Source organism: Coregonus lavaretus (assembly GCF_964263955.1).
Source record: "Coregonus lavaretus genome assembly, chromosome: 1".
NCBI classification, from domain to species: Eukaryota; Metazoa; Chordata; class Actinopteri; order Salmoniformes; family Salmonidae; genus Coregonus; species Coregonus lavaretus.
The window spans coordinates 38,149,947-38,167,129 of NC_139988.1; the positions used below are offsets into that span (position 1 = coordinate 38,149,947).

At 47.6% G+C, this 17,183-nt stretch overlaps 1 protein-coding gene across 2 annotated transcripts in view; it reads left to right on the forward strand.

The window, feature by feature from the left end:
* LOC311130104 (regulator of G-protein signaling 7-like) overlaps nt 1-12,004 on the forward strand; it is a gene marked incomplete at both ends in the record, with an annotated part of 119,310 nt that extends 107,306 nt beyond the window's left edge. Inside the window, 2 exons of one of the 2 annotated variants that reach the window (XM_084162780.1) lie at nt 3,427-3,477; nt 11,984-12,004. In XM_084162780.1, coding sequence (XP_084018906.1) covers nt 3,427-3,477; nt 11,984-12,004 — 72 coding nt within the window. The remainder of the gene's footprint in view (nt 1-3,426; nt 3,478-11,983) is intronic. The other variant, XM_084162781.1, reaches the window with a different exon arrangement.
* Between the last annotated feature and the right edge of the window lie 5,179 nt (nt 12,005-17,183).

The window sequence follows — 17,183 nt, forward strand, 5'->3', positions numbered from 1 at the left end:
CTCCACCCGCACTTACAACCTGCTCGCCCAGAGGTTCTGGTGGCCCTCTCTGAGGAAGGATGTACGGGAATTCGTCCAAGCCTGCCCCATCTGCAACCAACACAAGTCGTCCTGCCAGCCCCCAGCCGGATTGCTGCAGCCCCTGCCTGTGCCCAGACGTCCCTGGTCTCACATCGCCCTTGACTTTGTCACGGGGCTGCCCCCTTCAAGTGGCATGACCGTCATTCTCACCATCGTTGACCGTTTCAGCAAGATGGCACACTTCATTCCCCTCCCCAAGCTCCCAACCGCCAAGGAGACCGCCCAGGTGGTCCTGGAACACGTCTTCCGGATCCACGGACTGCCAAAGGATGTAGTTTCTGACCGTGGTCCACAATTCTCCTCCGCTTTTTGGAAGGAGTTCTGTCACCTGCTGGGAGCCACAGTCAGTCTGACTTCCGGATTCCATCCCCAATCCAATGGGCAGTCAGAGCGGGCTAATCAGGAGCTCGAGAAGGCACTGCGATGCATGACTTCACGCAACCCCCACTCCTGGTCGCAGCAATTGACATGGGTGGAGTACGCACACAATTCTCTGACCTGCTCTGCCATCGGTATGTCCCCTTTCCAATGTGTTTATGGATACCAGCCTCCTCTATTTGCCAGCCAGGAAGAGGAGGTTACTTGCCCATCTGCACTTGCTTTTGCCCGTCGATGTCGCCGCACCTGGTCACAAGCCCGAGCCACACTCCTCAGATCCGTTGCCAGCTACACTACCGGGGCCAACCGTCGGAGAATTCCTGCTCCCACCTACCATGTTGGTCAAAGGGTGTGGTTGTCATCGAGGAACCTGCCACTCAGGGTGGAGTCGCAGAAGCTGGCACCTCGGTTCATTGGCCCATTCCCTATCATAAGAGTGATTAGCCCAACTGCTGTCCGGCTCCAACTGCCTAATTCCCTGAGGGTGCACCCCACTTTCCATGTGTCTAAGATTAAGCCCATCCATGAGAGTCCGCTTGTCCCTGCTGCGCCTGGTCCTCCTCCTCCACGGCTCGTCGATGGTGGTCTGGTTTACACCGTCCGCCGCCTGCTTCGGTCCAGACGGAGGGGTAGGGGTCTCCAGTACCTCATTGACTGGGAGGGCTATGGACCTGAGGAAAGGACCTGGGTGCCAGCTAGTCGGATTGTGGATAGGACTCTCATCACCGCTTTCCACCAACGGCATCCTGATCAACCTGCAATCCGTAGGGGCCGCCCCAGAGGGGTCCCTAACCGTCCGGCCCGCTCGGCTTCCTGTCCTGTGCCTGATCCTGTCTCGGGACCTGTCCCATCTCCCGACCACGGCCCTCCGGCTTCCTCCGAGGATGAGGACGTTCACTCGGACCGTTCGGAGGAGTTCTAGCCCTCCTCCGGCTCCCCTCCTCCCGCCCGGCGTGGTGTTGCTCTTGGGACTTCTGGGGCCGTCCCTTGGGGGGGGGGTTCTGTCATGGGCCTCTCACTCCACCGGGTTACCACCTTAATTTTCTTCCACTCTGCTCACCACTCTCTCTACTCAGCCTAACTAGCTCCACCTGTCCCTGCTCTGCTCTGCTCTAATTACTCTGCCAGCTGCGCTGCATTACCCACTACCTCTCCCAGTATTTAAGGCCCTGTCTTTCAGCTCTCCGGTGTCAGATCGTCTGCAAAGCTCACACCCGGAACCTGTTTGCTCGCGCTTCTGGCTCACCCTGGTTTTGTGACCCCGGACCTGCCTGTTTTTTGGATACTCTTCTGCCTCAGGAGATCCAGACCTGCTTCTGCCATTACGACTCCTGACTACTCTTCAATCCCGGTAACTCTGACCAGCCTTCTGCCTTGCTACTACGTATTTTGGATTTCCCTTGAACTGTACTGCTGCCTGGTTTCATTCCGCCCTGTTGTGTCTGTGTCTCCCCCCCCCAGGACTTCTGGACCACCCACCACCGGCTTCATAGGACGCATCGCTGCCACTGGGGGGGGCACAGACCCAGCGCATTGGACGGGATCCCTGTTACCCCTGGAGCCTTCATTCACTCCCTACTTCCCTTTTCCCTTAAGTTTAATAAACTTTCTGGTGTGACGCAATTGTGGTCCTCTGGTCGTCTGTCTGAATCGTGACATATAGGGTGAATGCACCAATTTGTAAGTCGCTCTGGATAAGAGCGTCTGCTAAATGACGTAAATGTAAATGTAAATGTATATTCAACGGGTGTTGTACGTCCGTAAATTCATCAGTTATTCTGCGCTGTGGCATACTCAGACTGAATTTACGAACGCACCCGAAATGGTTACTTGCATAGTGGAGTCTTTTGTTAAGACATGTAGCTAGCTAGCTAGGTAAACATTAGGCTCTAACTAGCCAAGCAACTGGCTCTGAGATATGAATAATAAGATCATACATGTAATGTTAGCTAGCGAGCCTGCCAGCTAACGTTAGCTAGCTAGTTAAACTCATGACTTTACTACCCTGCATGAATCTGCAGGTAGCTAACCAACCAGGTTCAATGTTAGCTAGCTCACATTAGGCTCTAACTAGCCAAGCAACTGGCTCTGAGATACGAATAATAAGATCAAACACCAGAAAGTGGAGAGCAACACTCATGCAGCTCCACTACATGATACATTATTTAAAAAGCCGTGTTAGACAGGATTACTTACACATACTGACCAGCTCAAATAGACAGAAGCGTGCTATATGGCAGACCAATCCTAACTCCTCTCTCGGCATGTCCAGCCCGCTCATTATCTCAGCCAATCATGGCTAGTGGGAAGGTTGCTGTCTTTTTCTGTGTTTTAACCAACTAGGCTCGTAATTATTTTTTTAAATTTGTATTTACAGATGGCATACAAGTTTGTTATTAAGGCACATGAAAGTTCACATGTTCCAGAAGGCATTTCTGCCAAAAAACGCATTTTGATTAAAAACAAAGTTTACGTTCAAATGGCTCTCCTGTGAAGTAGTGACCCTCGACATATGCCTAGTTTCCTGAAACGAGTCACATATAAGCCTACCCATCCACCCTGACCAACCACCCTCCTTTCGTTTTTGCCTTAAGTAACCTACTGTCAACCCAAAAGTAACAGATCATACTAATTTGAGTATCCCGGATTAAGGTAGGTCAATGTAATGTTACCTAACGTAACGTAACATATCATACTAAAATGGAGTGACACGGATTTTAGTAAAATATTATACGTTTTGCTCTGAGACCAGGCTGGGCTTATGGTTTGTGTTATGTTAAGTCTCATTGTATAATTCTCATCGTAAATACATTAGCATATCCTTATATTCGCTATTATTTTTCAAAGGGCCTCTCCTCACAGATTAGTTTGTTTCCCATTCCTTCACTTTTCAGTTTCAGCTCTGTCTATCTTTTCTGGCTTTCCTTTTCTTTTGGTTTCTTTTCACATAATTTTTTGGTTAATTAGGGAGGCATTCAGGACCGCAGAACTTCATTTGAGAAATTCACTCAAAATGTGGTAAGAGGACATGGCTTTTTCTGGTCAACCAACGGGGCTGTTCAGATAAAGCTTGTCCACTGCTTTATCACTCCCTCCTTCCCTACTTCACCTATGGGCCCTTTCATGGACATGGACATAATGACGTTTCATGGCCATCTTTTTCAGGACCTTGTCAATATGAACCTCTAATTTCCTTCCCTTTGTACTTTCATGTTGAAATTATATCGGCAAGTATGCTTTTCTAAGGCCTAGATTCAATCAGGTCAACAAGAAAGTGTAGGCTATTTAGAAATAATGATGCTCAAATTGAAAATCATTAAACTAAATAATGAGGATTTCTATCAGCCTAATCAAGGTGTAAATTACATTTCACATTCCATTGTTTGAACTTGTAACCAAGGCTGCCCAATGGCAACGTCCGCTTTAGGTATAATGCCGGGAGCTGCTAGTGAGCTCTAAAGCAGTTCCATCTCCGACATTACATTTACGTCATCATATCCAGAGCGACTTACAGGAGCAATTAGAGTTAAGTGCCTTGCTCAAGGGCACATCGACAGATTTTTCACCTAGTCAGCTCAGGGATTAGAACCAGCGACCTTTTGGTTACAGACACAACGCTCTTAACCACTAAGCTACCTGCTGACACCATCAAAACATCAGCTATGTGGATGTCGGCTAAAGCGGATCTGATTGAATCGGGCCCTAAGAGTATTGTGTTTCATTTGAGAAATGTGCCTATATATTTCATGATTAACTGATTAATCAGACATTTAGAAATGAAAACAATATTTTTGCAACAATGGTAATTAGACATTCACCATTACATTTCAAGAGCTAGATGCAATTGGAGCACAAGTACAGTGAGGGGAAAAAGTATTTGATCCCCTGCTGATTTTGTACGTTTGCCCACTGACAAAGACATGCTCAGTCTATAATTTGAATGGTAGGTTTATTGGAACAGTGAGAGACATAATAACAACAAAAAAATCCAGAAAAATGCATGTCAAAAGTGTTATAAATTGATTTGCATTTTAATGAGGGAAATAAGTATTTGACCCCCTCTCAATCAGAAAGATTTCTGGCTCCCAGGTGTCTTTTATACAGGTAACGAGCTGAGATTAGGAGCACACTCTTAAAGGGAGTGCTCCTAATCTCAGCTTGTTACCTGTATAAAAGACACCTGTCCACAGAAGCAATCAATCAATCAGATTACAAATTCTCCACCATGGCCAAGACCAAAGAGCTCTCCGAGGATGTCAGGGACAAGATTGTAGACCTACACAAGGCTGGAATGGGCTACAAGACCATCGCCAAGCAGCTTGGTGAGAAGGTGACAACAGTTGGTGCGATTATTCGCAAATGGAAGAAACACAAAAGAACTGTCAATCTCCCTCGGCCTGGGGCTCCATGCAAGATCTCACCTCGTGGAGTTGCAATGATCATGAGAACGGTGAGGAATCAGCCCAGAACTACATGGGAGGATCTTGTCAATGATCTCAAGGCAGCTGGGACCATAGTCACAAAGAAAACAATTGGTAACACACTACGCCGTGAAGGACTGAAATCCTGCACCGCCCGCAAGGCCCCCCTGCTCAAGAAAGCACATATACAGGCCCGTCTGAAGTTTGCAAATGAACATCTGAATGATTCAGAGGAGAACTGGGTGAAAGTGTTGTGGTCAGATGAGACCAAAATGGAGCTCTTTGGCATCAACTCAACTCGCCGTGTTTGAAGGAGGAGGAATGCTGCCTATGACCCCAAGAACACCATCCCCACCGTCAAACATGGAGGTGGAAACATTATACTTTGGGGGTGTTTTTCTGCTAAGGGGACAGGACAAATTCACCGCATCAAAGGGACGATGGACGGGGCCATGTACCGTCAAATATTGGGTGAGAACCTCCTTCCCTCAGCCAGGGCATTGAAAATGAATCGTGGATGGGTATTCCAGCATGACAATGACCCAAAACACACGGCCAAGGCAACAAAGGAGTGGCTCAAGAAGAAGCACATTAAGGTCCTGGAGTGGCCTAACCAGTCTCCAGACCTTAATCCCATAGAACATCTGTGGATGGAGCTGAAGGTTCGAGTTGCCAAACGTCAGCCTCGAAACCTTAATGACTTGGAGAAGATATGCAAAAAGGAGTGGAACAAAATCCCTCCTGAGATTTGTGCAAACCTGGTGGCCAACTACAAGAAATGTCTGACCTCTGTGATTGCCAACAAGGGTTTTGCCACCAAGTACTAAGTCATGTTTTGCAGAGGGGTCAAATACTTGTTTTCCTCATTAAAATGCAAATCAATTTATAACATTTTTGACATGCGTTTTTCTGGATTTTTTTGTTGTTACTCTGTCTCTCACTGTTCAAATGAACCTACCATTAAAATGATAGACTGATCATTTCTTTTTCAGTGGGCAAACGTACAAAATCAGCAGGGGATCAAATACTTTTTTCCCTCACTGTATATCTGGACATTATGGGTTGGCTGACAACGTCACAAAAATGATGCGCGCACATCGATGTGGCCGGAAGGCGTGCTTTGATTTGATTCTGAACGGTCAGATACCTAGCAAGAATTACAAGAAGCTGCCATGTGGGGTATCATAGGTGGCTCGTTTCAGCTCGTATCTTGTTATTGATACCATGTCTTGTTTTGAGGTATTTTGACTGATGTCATGTCAAATCAAAATCAAATCAAATCAAATTTTATTGGTCACATACACGTGTTTAGCAGATGTTATTGCGGGTGTAGCGAATTGTTTCTGTTTTTAGCTCCGACAGTGCAGTAATATCTAACAAGTAATATCTAACAATTTCACAACATATACCCAATACACACAAATCTAAGTAAAGCAATGGGATTAAGAATATATAAATAAATATATGGATGAGCAATGTCTATGTCACGGTTGAGTGTAGATGTGGTGTGGAATCAAGCGCAGGACACACAGAGGCTTCGTACTGACGTCTTTAGTGAAGTCAAAAAGAACAAGCCAAACACGGCTAAATACAACCTGGCAGGCAAGCGAACTTTACGCACACCAGTAATGTACATACAAAAGGCACGCAAAGTGCGGAACTCTCTACTACACAGAACAGAGAGAAAAAACGAACTAGCATCCCACAGTGACAACGAACAATACACACAACACATGACAAAAACCCAAAAGAACTTATAGGACGCATAATTAACACTAACCAGGAACAGGTGTAACAAAACAGACAAAACCAAACAAACATCGAAACATAGAACGGTGGCAGCTAGTACTCCGGAGACGACGACCGCCGAAGCCTGCCCGAACAAGGAGAAGGAGCAGACTCGGCCGAAACCATGACAGTACCCCCCCCCCCCCCCCCTTGACGCGCGGCTCCAGCCGTGCGCCGACCCCGGCCTCGAGGACGACCAGGAAGTTCCATCGTGGTCATCCCAGCAGGGCAGGGCGCGTGGGATGACCACGATGGAACTCGGTCAGAAGAGACGGGTCTAGGATGTCCCTCCTCGGCACCCAGCACCGCTCCTCCGGGCCGTACCCCTCCCACTCCACGAGATATTGGAGACCCCCCATCCGGCGTCTCGAATCTAGGATGGACCGAACAGTGTACGCCGGAGTCCCCTCGATGTCCAGCGGGGGCGGAGGAGTCTCTTCTATCTCATAGTCCTGGAGTGGACCAGCTACCACCAGCCTGAGGAGAGACACATGGAACGAGGGGTTAATATTCTTGTAATCAATTGGCAGTTGTAACCTGTAACACACCTCGTTCAATCTCCTCAGGACTTTAAAAGGCCCCACAAACCGCCGACCCAGCTTCCGGCAGGGCAGGCGGAGGGGCAGGTTTCTGGTCGAGAGCCAGACTCGATCTCCAGGTGCGTACACCGGCCCCTCACTGCGGTGGAGATCGGCGCTCGTCTTATGTCGACGGATGGCCCGCTTCAGATGGACGTGTGCAGCGTTCCACGTCTCCTCCGAGCGCCGCACCCACTCATCCACCGCAGGGGCCTCGATCTGGCTCTGATGCCAAGGTGCCAGAGCCGGCTGGTACCCTAACACACACTGGAAAGGAGTTAGTTTAGTGGAGGAGTGGCGGAGAGAGTTCTGTGCCATCTCGGCCCAGGGAACATACCTCGCCCACTCCTCCGGCCGGCCCTGGCAATACAACCTCAGAAACCTACCCACATCCTGGTTTACACGTTCGACCTGCCCATTGCTCTCCGGGTGGTAACACGAGGTAAGGCTCACCGAAACCCCCAAACGCTCCATGAACGCTCTCCAGACTCTGGAGGTAAACTGGGGGCCTCGATCAGACACTATATCCTCGGGTACCCCGTAATGCCGGAAGACGTGGGTGAATAGAGCCTCAGCGGTCTGTAGGGCAGTAGGAAGACCCGGCATGGGAAGGAGACGACAGGCCTTCGAGAACCGATCCACAACGACCAGGATGGTGGTATTCCCCTGTGAGGGGGGAAGGTCTGTAACAAAATCCACCGAGAGGTGAGACCAGGGTCGTTGTGGAACGGGCAGGGGTTGTAACTTACCCCTGGGCAAGTGTCTGGGCGCCTTACACTGGGCACACACCGAGCAGGAGGAGACATAAACCCTCACATCCCTGGCTAACATTGGCCACCAGTACTTTGTGCTAAGGCAGTGCACTGTCCGGCCAATACCTGGATGCCCAGAGGAGGGTGACGTGTGAGCCCAATAAATGAGTCGATCCCGGACCTCGAGCGGAACGTACGTCCGACCCACCGGACGCTGTGGAGGGCTAGGGTCGGTGTGTAACGCCCGCTCGATCTCCGTATCGACCTCCCACACCACCGGTGCCACCAGACAAGACTTAGGTAGTATGGGAGTGGGCTCAACGGACCTCTCCTCTGTGTCATACCGCCGAGACAGGGCGTCTGCCTTTCCGTTCTGGGACCCAGGGATGTAAGTGATCTTAAACACGAACCGGGCTAGAAACATAGTCCACCGAGCCTGGCGAGGATTTAGTCTCCTAGCTGCCCGAATGTATTCCAGGTTACGGTGGTCAGTCAAAATGAGAAAAGGGTGTTGAGCCCCCTCAAGCCAATGCCTCCACACCTTTAGGGCCTGTACCACGGCTAACAGCTCCCTGTCCCCTACGTCATAATTTCGCTCCGCCGGACTGAGCTTTTTCGAGTAAAAAGCACAGGGGCGGAGTTTAGGTGGTGTGCCGGACCGTTGCGAGAGAATGGCCCCGATACCGGCTTCTGACGCGTCCACCTCCACTTGGAATGGTAAAGCGGGATCCGGATGCGCCAGCACCGGAGCCGAAGTAAACAGGTCCTTCAGTCTCCCAAAAGCCCTGTTCGCCTCAGCTGACCACCGCAAGCACACCGGACCCCCCTTCAGAAGGGACATTATGGGAGCTGCCACCTGTCCAAAACCCCGGATAAACCTCCGGTAGTAATTCGCAAAGCCCAAGAACTGCTGCACCTCTTTAACCGTGGTTGGGGTTTGCCAATTACGCACGGCTGACACACGGTCAACCTCCATCTTCACCCCTGACGCGGACAACTGATAACCCAAAAAGGAGACCGACTCCTGGAAGAACAGACATTTCTCTGCCTTGACATACAGGTCATGCTCCAACAGCCTCCTCAACACTCGGCGCACCAGGGCTACATGCTCGGCTCGGGTAGAACTGTACACCAGAATATCGTCTATGTACACGACCACTCCCTGCCCCTGCATGTCCCGGAAAATCTCATCCACAAAGGATTGGAAGAATGATGGAGCATTCATTAACCCGTATGGCATGACGAGATACTCATAATGACCCGAGGTAGTACTAAATGCTGTCTTCCATTCATCGCCCTCTCTAATGCGCACCAAGTTGTATGCGCTCCTGAGGTCCAATTTTGTGAAGAACCGTGCCCCGTGTAATGACTCCGTCATAGTCGCAATCAGAGGGAGTGGATAACTATATTTCACCGTAATCTGATTGAGACCGCGGTAATCAATATACGGGCGCAAACCTCCATCCTTTTTCTTCACAAAAAAGAAGCTCGAGGACGCAGGGGAAGTGGAGGGCCGTATGTATCCCTGTCTCAGAGACTCGGCAATGTATGTCTCCATCGCCCTCTTCTCCTCTTGTGACAAAGGATACACATGGCTCCGCGGGAGCACAGCTCCTGCCTGGAGGTCTATCGCACAATCCCCCTGTCTATGAGGTGGCAATCGCGCCACCCTCGCCTTGCTAAACACGAGTGCTAAATCCTCATACTCGGGGGGAACATGCATTGCGGGCATTTGGTTTGGACTCTCCACCGAGGTCGCCCCTACGGAAACACCCAGACATAGCCCCACACACTGGGCAGACCACCCCTTAAGAGCCTTCTCTCGCCGCGAAATGGTAGGATCATGAGTAATCAACCAGGGAAGCCCCAGCACCACCGGATACGCAGGAGAGTCGATCAGGTATAGCTGAATCGTCTCCTCATGACCCCCCTGCGTCTCCATCCTAAGTGGCACTGTGACCTCCCTAATCAACCCGGATCCTAACGGACGGCTATCTAGGGCATGTACAGGGAAAGGATTATTAACCGGAAGGAGAGGGATCCCTAACTCTATACAAAATTTACGATCTACAAAATTCCCAGCTGCGCCTGAATCTACTAGCGCCTTATGCTGGGAACGAGGTGCAACCTGTGGAAAACAAACAGGTATGGTTATGTGCACGACAGAAAGCTCTGGGTAAGTGGGGCGCCTACTCACCTGGGAGGACTCCCCAATGTGTGGCCTGCCGTCTCGTCCTCCAGGAGACCCTCCCCAGCATCTAGCCGCGGTGTGCCCTCCACGGCCACAGTTGGTGCAGGGGACGGCCCCCCTCGGGCTCCTTCTCCTCCGTTCTCTAGCGCCAGCACCCCCGAGCTCCATAGGACTCGGCTCGGAGGTGCTGGAGGGTGGAATGGGCGACCCCCACCCAGGATGTCCACGGGTGGCGAGCAGGGTGTCTAGCCGAATGGCCATGTCAACCAATTGGTCAAATGTAAGAGTGGTGTCCCTGCACGCCAACTCTCTACGGACGTCCTCCCGGAGGCTGCAGCGGAAGTGATCTATGAGGGCCCGCTCATTCCACCCTGCATCTGCCGCTAGAGTCCGGAACTCCAGTGCAAACTCTTGAGCGCTCCTCATCCCCTGCCGGAGGTAGAATAGACGCTCCCCCGCCGCCTTCCCCTCAGGTGGATGGTCGAACACTGCCCGGAAGCGGCGGGAGAACTCCGCATAGGTGATCGTTGCGGCGTCTATCCTCCTCCATTCGGCGTTGGCCCACTCCAACGCCTTGCCGGTGAGACAGGAGATGAGGGCGGAAACGCTCTCGTGTCCCGAGGGCTCCGGGTGTACGGTGGCGAGGTAGAGTTCGACTTGCAACAGGAAACCCTGACACCCGGCAGCGGTGCCGTCGTACGCCCTCGGGAGCGAGAGCCGAATCCCACTGGATTCCGGAAGTTGGACAGGTGGACTGACCGATGGTGATGGTGTGGTAGGTGGGGGCGTGGGTACCCCGCTGGTCTCCCATCGATGGAGGGTGTTCATCACCCTATCCAGAGCGTGCCCGATCTGGTTGATCCTGTCCTCCTGTCCACGAAGGCGCTCCTCAATAATCTCGGTAGGTGCGGCTGCTCCTGCTGATTCCATAGTGAATGGTGTGTAATTCTGTCACGGTTGAGTGTAGATGTGGTGTGGAATCAAGCGCAGGACACACAGAGGCTTCGTACTGACGTCTTTAGTGAAGACAAAAAGAACAAGCCAAACACGGCTAAATACAACCTGGCAGGCAAGCGAACTTTACGCACACCGGTAATGTACATACAAAAGGCACACAAAGTGCGGAACTCTCTACTACACAGAACAGAGAGAAAAAACGAACTAGCATCCCACAGTGACAACGAACAATTACACACAACACATGACAAAAACCCAAGAGAACTTATAGGACGCATAATTAACACTAACCAGGAACAGGTGTAACAAAACAGACAAAACCAAACAAACATCGAAACATAGAACGGTGGCAGCTAGTACTCCGGAGAGCCTGCCCGAACAAGGAGAAGGAGCAGCCTCGGCCGAAACCGTGACAGTCTATGCTAATATGGCAAAAATGCGCTAGCTAACTAACCAACAACTGTAACAATGTATTTGAGAGACAACAAGTGCTCATTGTGCAAATGTATTTGTTTTCAATAAACATTTGGAGATTAAACATAGTTTACATGTTGTCAACAGTCTAAACCAACCCCGTCTGTTTTGTCCCATAGTTGCACACATGTCAGTTTTGTTGCTAAACAACCAACCCGTCAATTTTTGTGAAATCATGTTTTAGTGTAGTTTGCTACAGAATGCTGCATTTGATGAGTTAACTCCTCTGAGAGTTAGATGAGTCAGCTGAGCTGTTACAGGACAGAGCCATGTGACCTCTCCTGCATGTCTCACATTTTGGCCACTGAAACCAACCTGCCAAAATGTCCTCCCTCATTCTGTGTTCTCTCCTTGTCCCCACAGAAAAGTAAGAACTTGTTTTGAAGGATTTTGCTTCCAGGTAATAATGCCAAAGCTCAGTGCTGAGTGTTACAGTAAATTGCATGTGGTTGCTCACCTCACTGACTGTCATCCTGTGTTTTCCCTCACATTAGTGCATTAAGAAAGCTCTTGATAGCTCTTGATGTAAACTGTATTAATTGAATTAACTTTACTCAGATTCAGGAACATACAGCATGTCTGACATATCACACAATAACACAGTATGATGCAATATCAAGTTGTACACTTGACGCCCATAGGATGTCAGTATAACCCAGACATTACCTCACACACACTTCCATATTCCATACTGGTAGAATTCTCACACCCTCTGCTTACATACAGTATGACTTTTCCACACGCTAGATTACAGGATGGTGTTAGGATGGATATAAGATTACAGTAGACAATGTATCTTATTCTCTCTCATTCTCTTTATCTTTCTACATCCCTATTCTCCTCTTCTACTGACAGGGGAAATCCCTTACATCAAAGAGGCTGACCAGTCTTGTGCCATCATGCTAAAACATAGCCACTCTCGGATATAGAGGAGGACCATATAATTTCTACGTCATCGCCGTCTGCTTTCCACTCAGACGATGAGCTGGACAATACATCAGATGTTGCATGTCCAAGGAGAATACTTGTTATTTCTTTTACCTGATCTATGTCTACTATTGGAAAGGAGAGGCATATGGGGACTTTTACAGATATTGAGGCCGGATAATGCCTTTACAGAAAGTCAGTGTCCAGTTACTTCCACCATATCTGATGGACAAGCATGTCCCTCTCTAGCTGAGCTAATAATGTCCGAAATAAAACATTTGCTTAACTGTACAATCTATTCAAAATATCATCATTATACAGTACTCGATCTGTAATCACAGATACTTTGGTCACTCTAAGGGAAGTGTTGTGGGGTATGCATACATATAAATTATTATGTTCATTTTGCATTGATTTTATTGCACTACAATAATTAGCACAGTTTTCATTACACTTGTAAAGTCATATTCGAGCTGTAAGAAAAGGTGTTTTCTGTCTTATGTAAAACTTAATTATTTGTTACTCTCTCCTGCATTTATTTTTATACCATATTTAAAGACACTTAAAAATGTATTAAAGTTGTCCCTTTATCTGTTTTTACTGTCCTGGAAATGAATCAATACATTTTGTACTGGCCAGCAAGGAGTAGATGGACATACTGATCTGGGGTCATTGTAAAAGATCATGATTATTCTCACTCTGCTCTGTCTGCTGAGGGGACAGACTGTCATCTGCAGTTTTAGTTGTTGCAGCTAGATGGTGGTAGATTTAACAGAGCAGTAGCTCGTTTTCTATTCTTTTACCATAACTTAAGGGAATACGTTTCATGTTTACAACAAATAATGCTTTGCTTGTTAATTTGTTCAAATGTGTTATTTGTCACCAATTTAGAAATGTCTTATGCTGTACAAAAAGTACCACAAAAGGTAAGGCTTAATTCTAATACCACTATCAGAGTTTCACAAACCATTACCTTTAGGCCACTCAGTATATTTAAGCCATGAGAAACCATGACTAAAGACATTAGTCAAAGTATGGACAAAGACTGAGGCCTGAATTCCGCTGCTGTAGTGTCATGCCATTCTCTACTGGTATGATGAAATAGTTATTGTTTGGAAAGTCTGAATTTGTTAGTTTCTTTGTTGACGGTTCAGATCTTTGATGGTGAATGACAGACAGTGTTTTTTGTCTCAGTTCCAGTGGTCAGAAATCAGAACCACACACAAAAGCATAATTGTCTTACTTCTGTATGTCTAAACCAAAGGAATGGGAATGGCAATTTCAAAGGGTCCTGTCGACATATGAGTAGGCAGGAGTAAGAATGATTGATGTGATTTCACACACCCATATTTTGGAAAAAGGACCAATGTGTTGTGGTCATGCGTCTCAAAGTGGCACTGGAACACCCCTAATCATTGAACCCACCTCATGTTCAGGTGAGAAGAAAGGTCGATAGATTGAAAGAGAGAGAGAGAGATAAGTATGAAAGAGACGTGGAGACAAAGGATAAGCCAGGGAGGAAATTGCGTGAAGGGGGCGATAGTGGGAGAGCAAGAGGGATTTGGGGTATCACACTAAGAGAGGGAGTAATAGAGTAAAGAAAGGAAGTGGGAGGGAGAGAGCAAAAGACTGACAGGGGATTCCAAGACTGGAGAGTGAGTACGTTTGTGGAAAGAGGAGGGAGGATAAGTATTGAGAAAAAGAGGAAGGGAAGGGAGAGAGGTGAGGCTTGGTTTGATTCATGTTGTGATCAGAGCCAATAGAAAGCCCCCGTCTATGTCTAGGAGGAAGCAGAAGTGAGAGTCCAAACCCAGCGGGAGACACACAGACGCACAGACACAGAACTAGGATACACAGACACAGAAACCCATTGGCATCGAAAGAAAGATTACAGAGAAAGGAAAAATATATTATTACATATATTATTAGATAATATATATTTGAGATAGATATGAAATGGACATGGATTATTAATAAACTCAAAAATACAGACTCAGTGGAGAGAAACAGGACCACAGACCTTGGGACACTCAACTGACAGTCCACCTCAGCAACCACGGTTGTTCCCATGGAAACCAACACCAGGATTCACTCTCCAGGACCGGTAAGGGTGGACAGCTACCCCTAACAGAGACAGGATTACCCCACTGTCCCGGGACACTCTGGCAAGAGGTACTGTCACTGTCTTCCTCCTTCAGGTCATGCAGTGGTTCTCGGTGGCTAATCAGTTATTCAGGCTGGAAAGAGACAAGTATAGAGGGTGAGATTCAATCACAGGAAGCATTTTCCTGAGAGTTAATGGGAGTGAGGGTGATTGCTGATTTGGCTAACAAATGAAAGACTATTAGTGAGCAATGATTTGATGTGGGTAGGTGTGAGAGGTGTGGGAGCATTAAGATGAGAATGTAACTTTGTGTCAGAGTGTAAATCCATCAGTGTGCATGTGCTTATTAGAGAGACTGTGAATATATGAGAGACATATTAATTACATGTGTGAGGTGGTGAACGTTGTGTGAGCAGCGAGCATGGCTTCTGATCTGACTCACTGACTGCTCCACCTTGCACTGATGGCTCGGATTCCTGTGTGGCACGCTTGGTAGAGCATGGCGCTTGAAATGCCAGGGTAGTGGGTTTGATTCCCACGGGGGACCAGTACCACAAAGTATGAAAATGTATGTACGAATTACTGTAAGTCTGCTAAATGACTAAAATATAAATTCCAAAGACGATTTTTAGACAGGACGCACATCTTTGTCCTGATATAAACTCTTCCCCACGCTCTTATTATTTTCAATTTAATCCAACAAGCTCTTTGTTAATTAAGCAATAATGCACAAGAGGCAGTGCTGTAACATGAATGCAGTCACAGGTAAATGGCGTTGTTCTGCCTGACGCGATATTCATGATACAGCACTGCCTATTGTGCCTTATTGCTTAATTCATTCATGATACAGCACTGCCTGGCGTAGCTAGACGCTTTTATCCAAAGCGATTTACAGTCATGTGCGCATACATGTTTACGTATATAAAAATAACAATGAATTACATATTTTCATTAAAACATTATTTGGATAAGTAAATCCATACAATTTCATTCTTCCACCAGAAGATATAGTTGTATCTTGTTGTTAGTTATTTTGGTCATGTTGCTACAAATGATTTTTGCATAGTTGCTATGCAAAAGGGCCGGTCATCAGTTCTAAACAAAATGGTTGCTATGCATGCTGGAAACGTTCTTGTCACGTGTTAGCAGCGAGCCAACTTCACCTAACTCAGTCACGTCAAACATTGAACCTGGAGTGATAGTACACTAATGTTAGCTTCATTTTGTTTGTTTGAGCATTTTTTCTATTGACATTTACTTGGATATGTCCATGATAATGACATTGATGCGTGATTTCACCTGGCTCAGAAGAAGTTGTCTCGTCTAGTCTGGGCACTGTTCACTCTATGTATTGTAGTTACAGAGATCGAAATTCAATAGAGAAATATTGTTTCCGAGGTTGGACAGGCAGACAGCAAGTATTGTATTAACCCCGCTGTACCAAACGAAATGCTACGATGCAGGCAAGGTGAAATAATGTGCGAGTTGAGATACATTCAAGAAATGATTCGGATGGCAACGTGAACATGATATTCTTATGAAGGAGCAGTGATACTTTTCAGATGGAACTGTTAGCAGCCATAGTGTGCCTGTGACGGCCAATACAGCATGGTTTGGAACGCTGCTTGTCCAATCAGTTTCCAGGATCCACTGCCCGAGTGGCACAGTGGTCTAAGGCACTGCATCGCAGTGCTAGCTGTGCCACTAGAGATCCTGGTTTGAATCCAGGCTCTGTCGTAGCCGGCCGTGACCGGGAGATCCATGGGGCGGCGCACAATTGGCCCAGCGTCGTCCAGGGTAGGGGAGGGAATGGCCGGCAGGGATGTAGCTCAGTTGGTAGAGCATGGTGTTTGCAACACCAGGGTTGTGGGTTCGATTCCCACGGGGGGCCAGTATGAAAAAAAAAAAAATGTATTCACTAACTGTAAGTCGCTCTGGATAAGAGCGTCTGCTAAATGACTAAAATGTAAAATGCATATTAAATATTAATTTCCAAACTGTGTGTTTGTAATATTTAAACAATGCATTGCCTTCCTGGAGTAGAGCAAATGATTCTCACTGAATCTCCCAAGTTTAATTTATTCAAATACCACCCTCTGTAGACTAGTAATCAGTATATGTTTTTCTCACATGCAGTGGAGGCTGCTTAAGGGAGGACGGCTCATAATAATGTCTGGAACGGAGCAAATGGAATGGCATCAAAACATGTTTGAGATGTATTTGATACCATTCCACAGATTCCACTCCAGCCATTACCATGAGCCCATCCTCCCCAATTAAGGTGCCACCAACCTCCTGTGCTCCCTTGACAGATTTAAGTTATCCAAACAGACACTGGTAGGGACTGTACAGGCCTGTCGTTATGTGTTCAGCTCCAGTTTAGGGTTGGTTATGTTATGCCGTGATTAACTCCCTCTAGGTGGGGAACACCCTGTCAATGATATTGTAGCGATCCTCGCTATATGAGCTACATTACAATTCCCACAAAGTGGGTTAAAACCTATTGGTGTGACGCGTTGGGTGTTTTTTTTT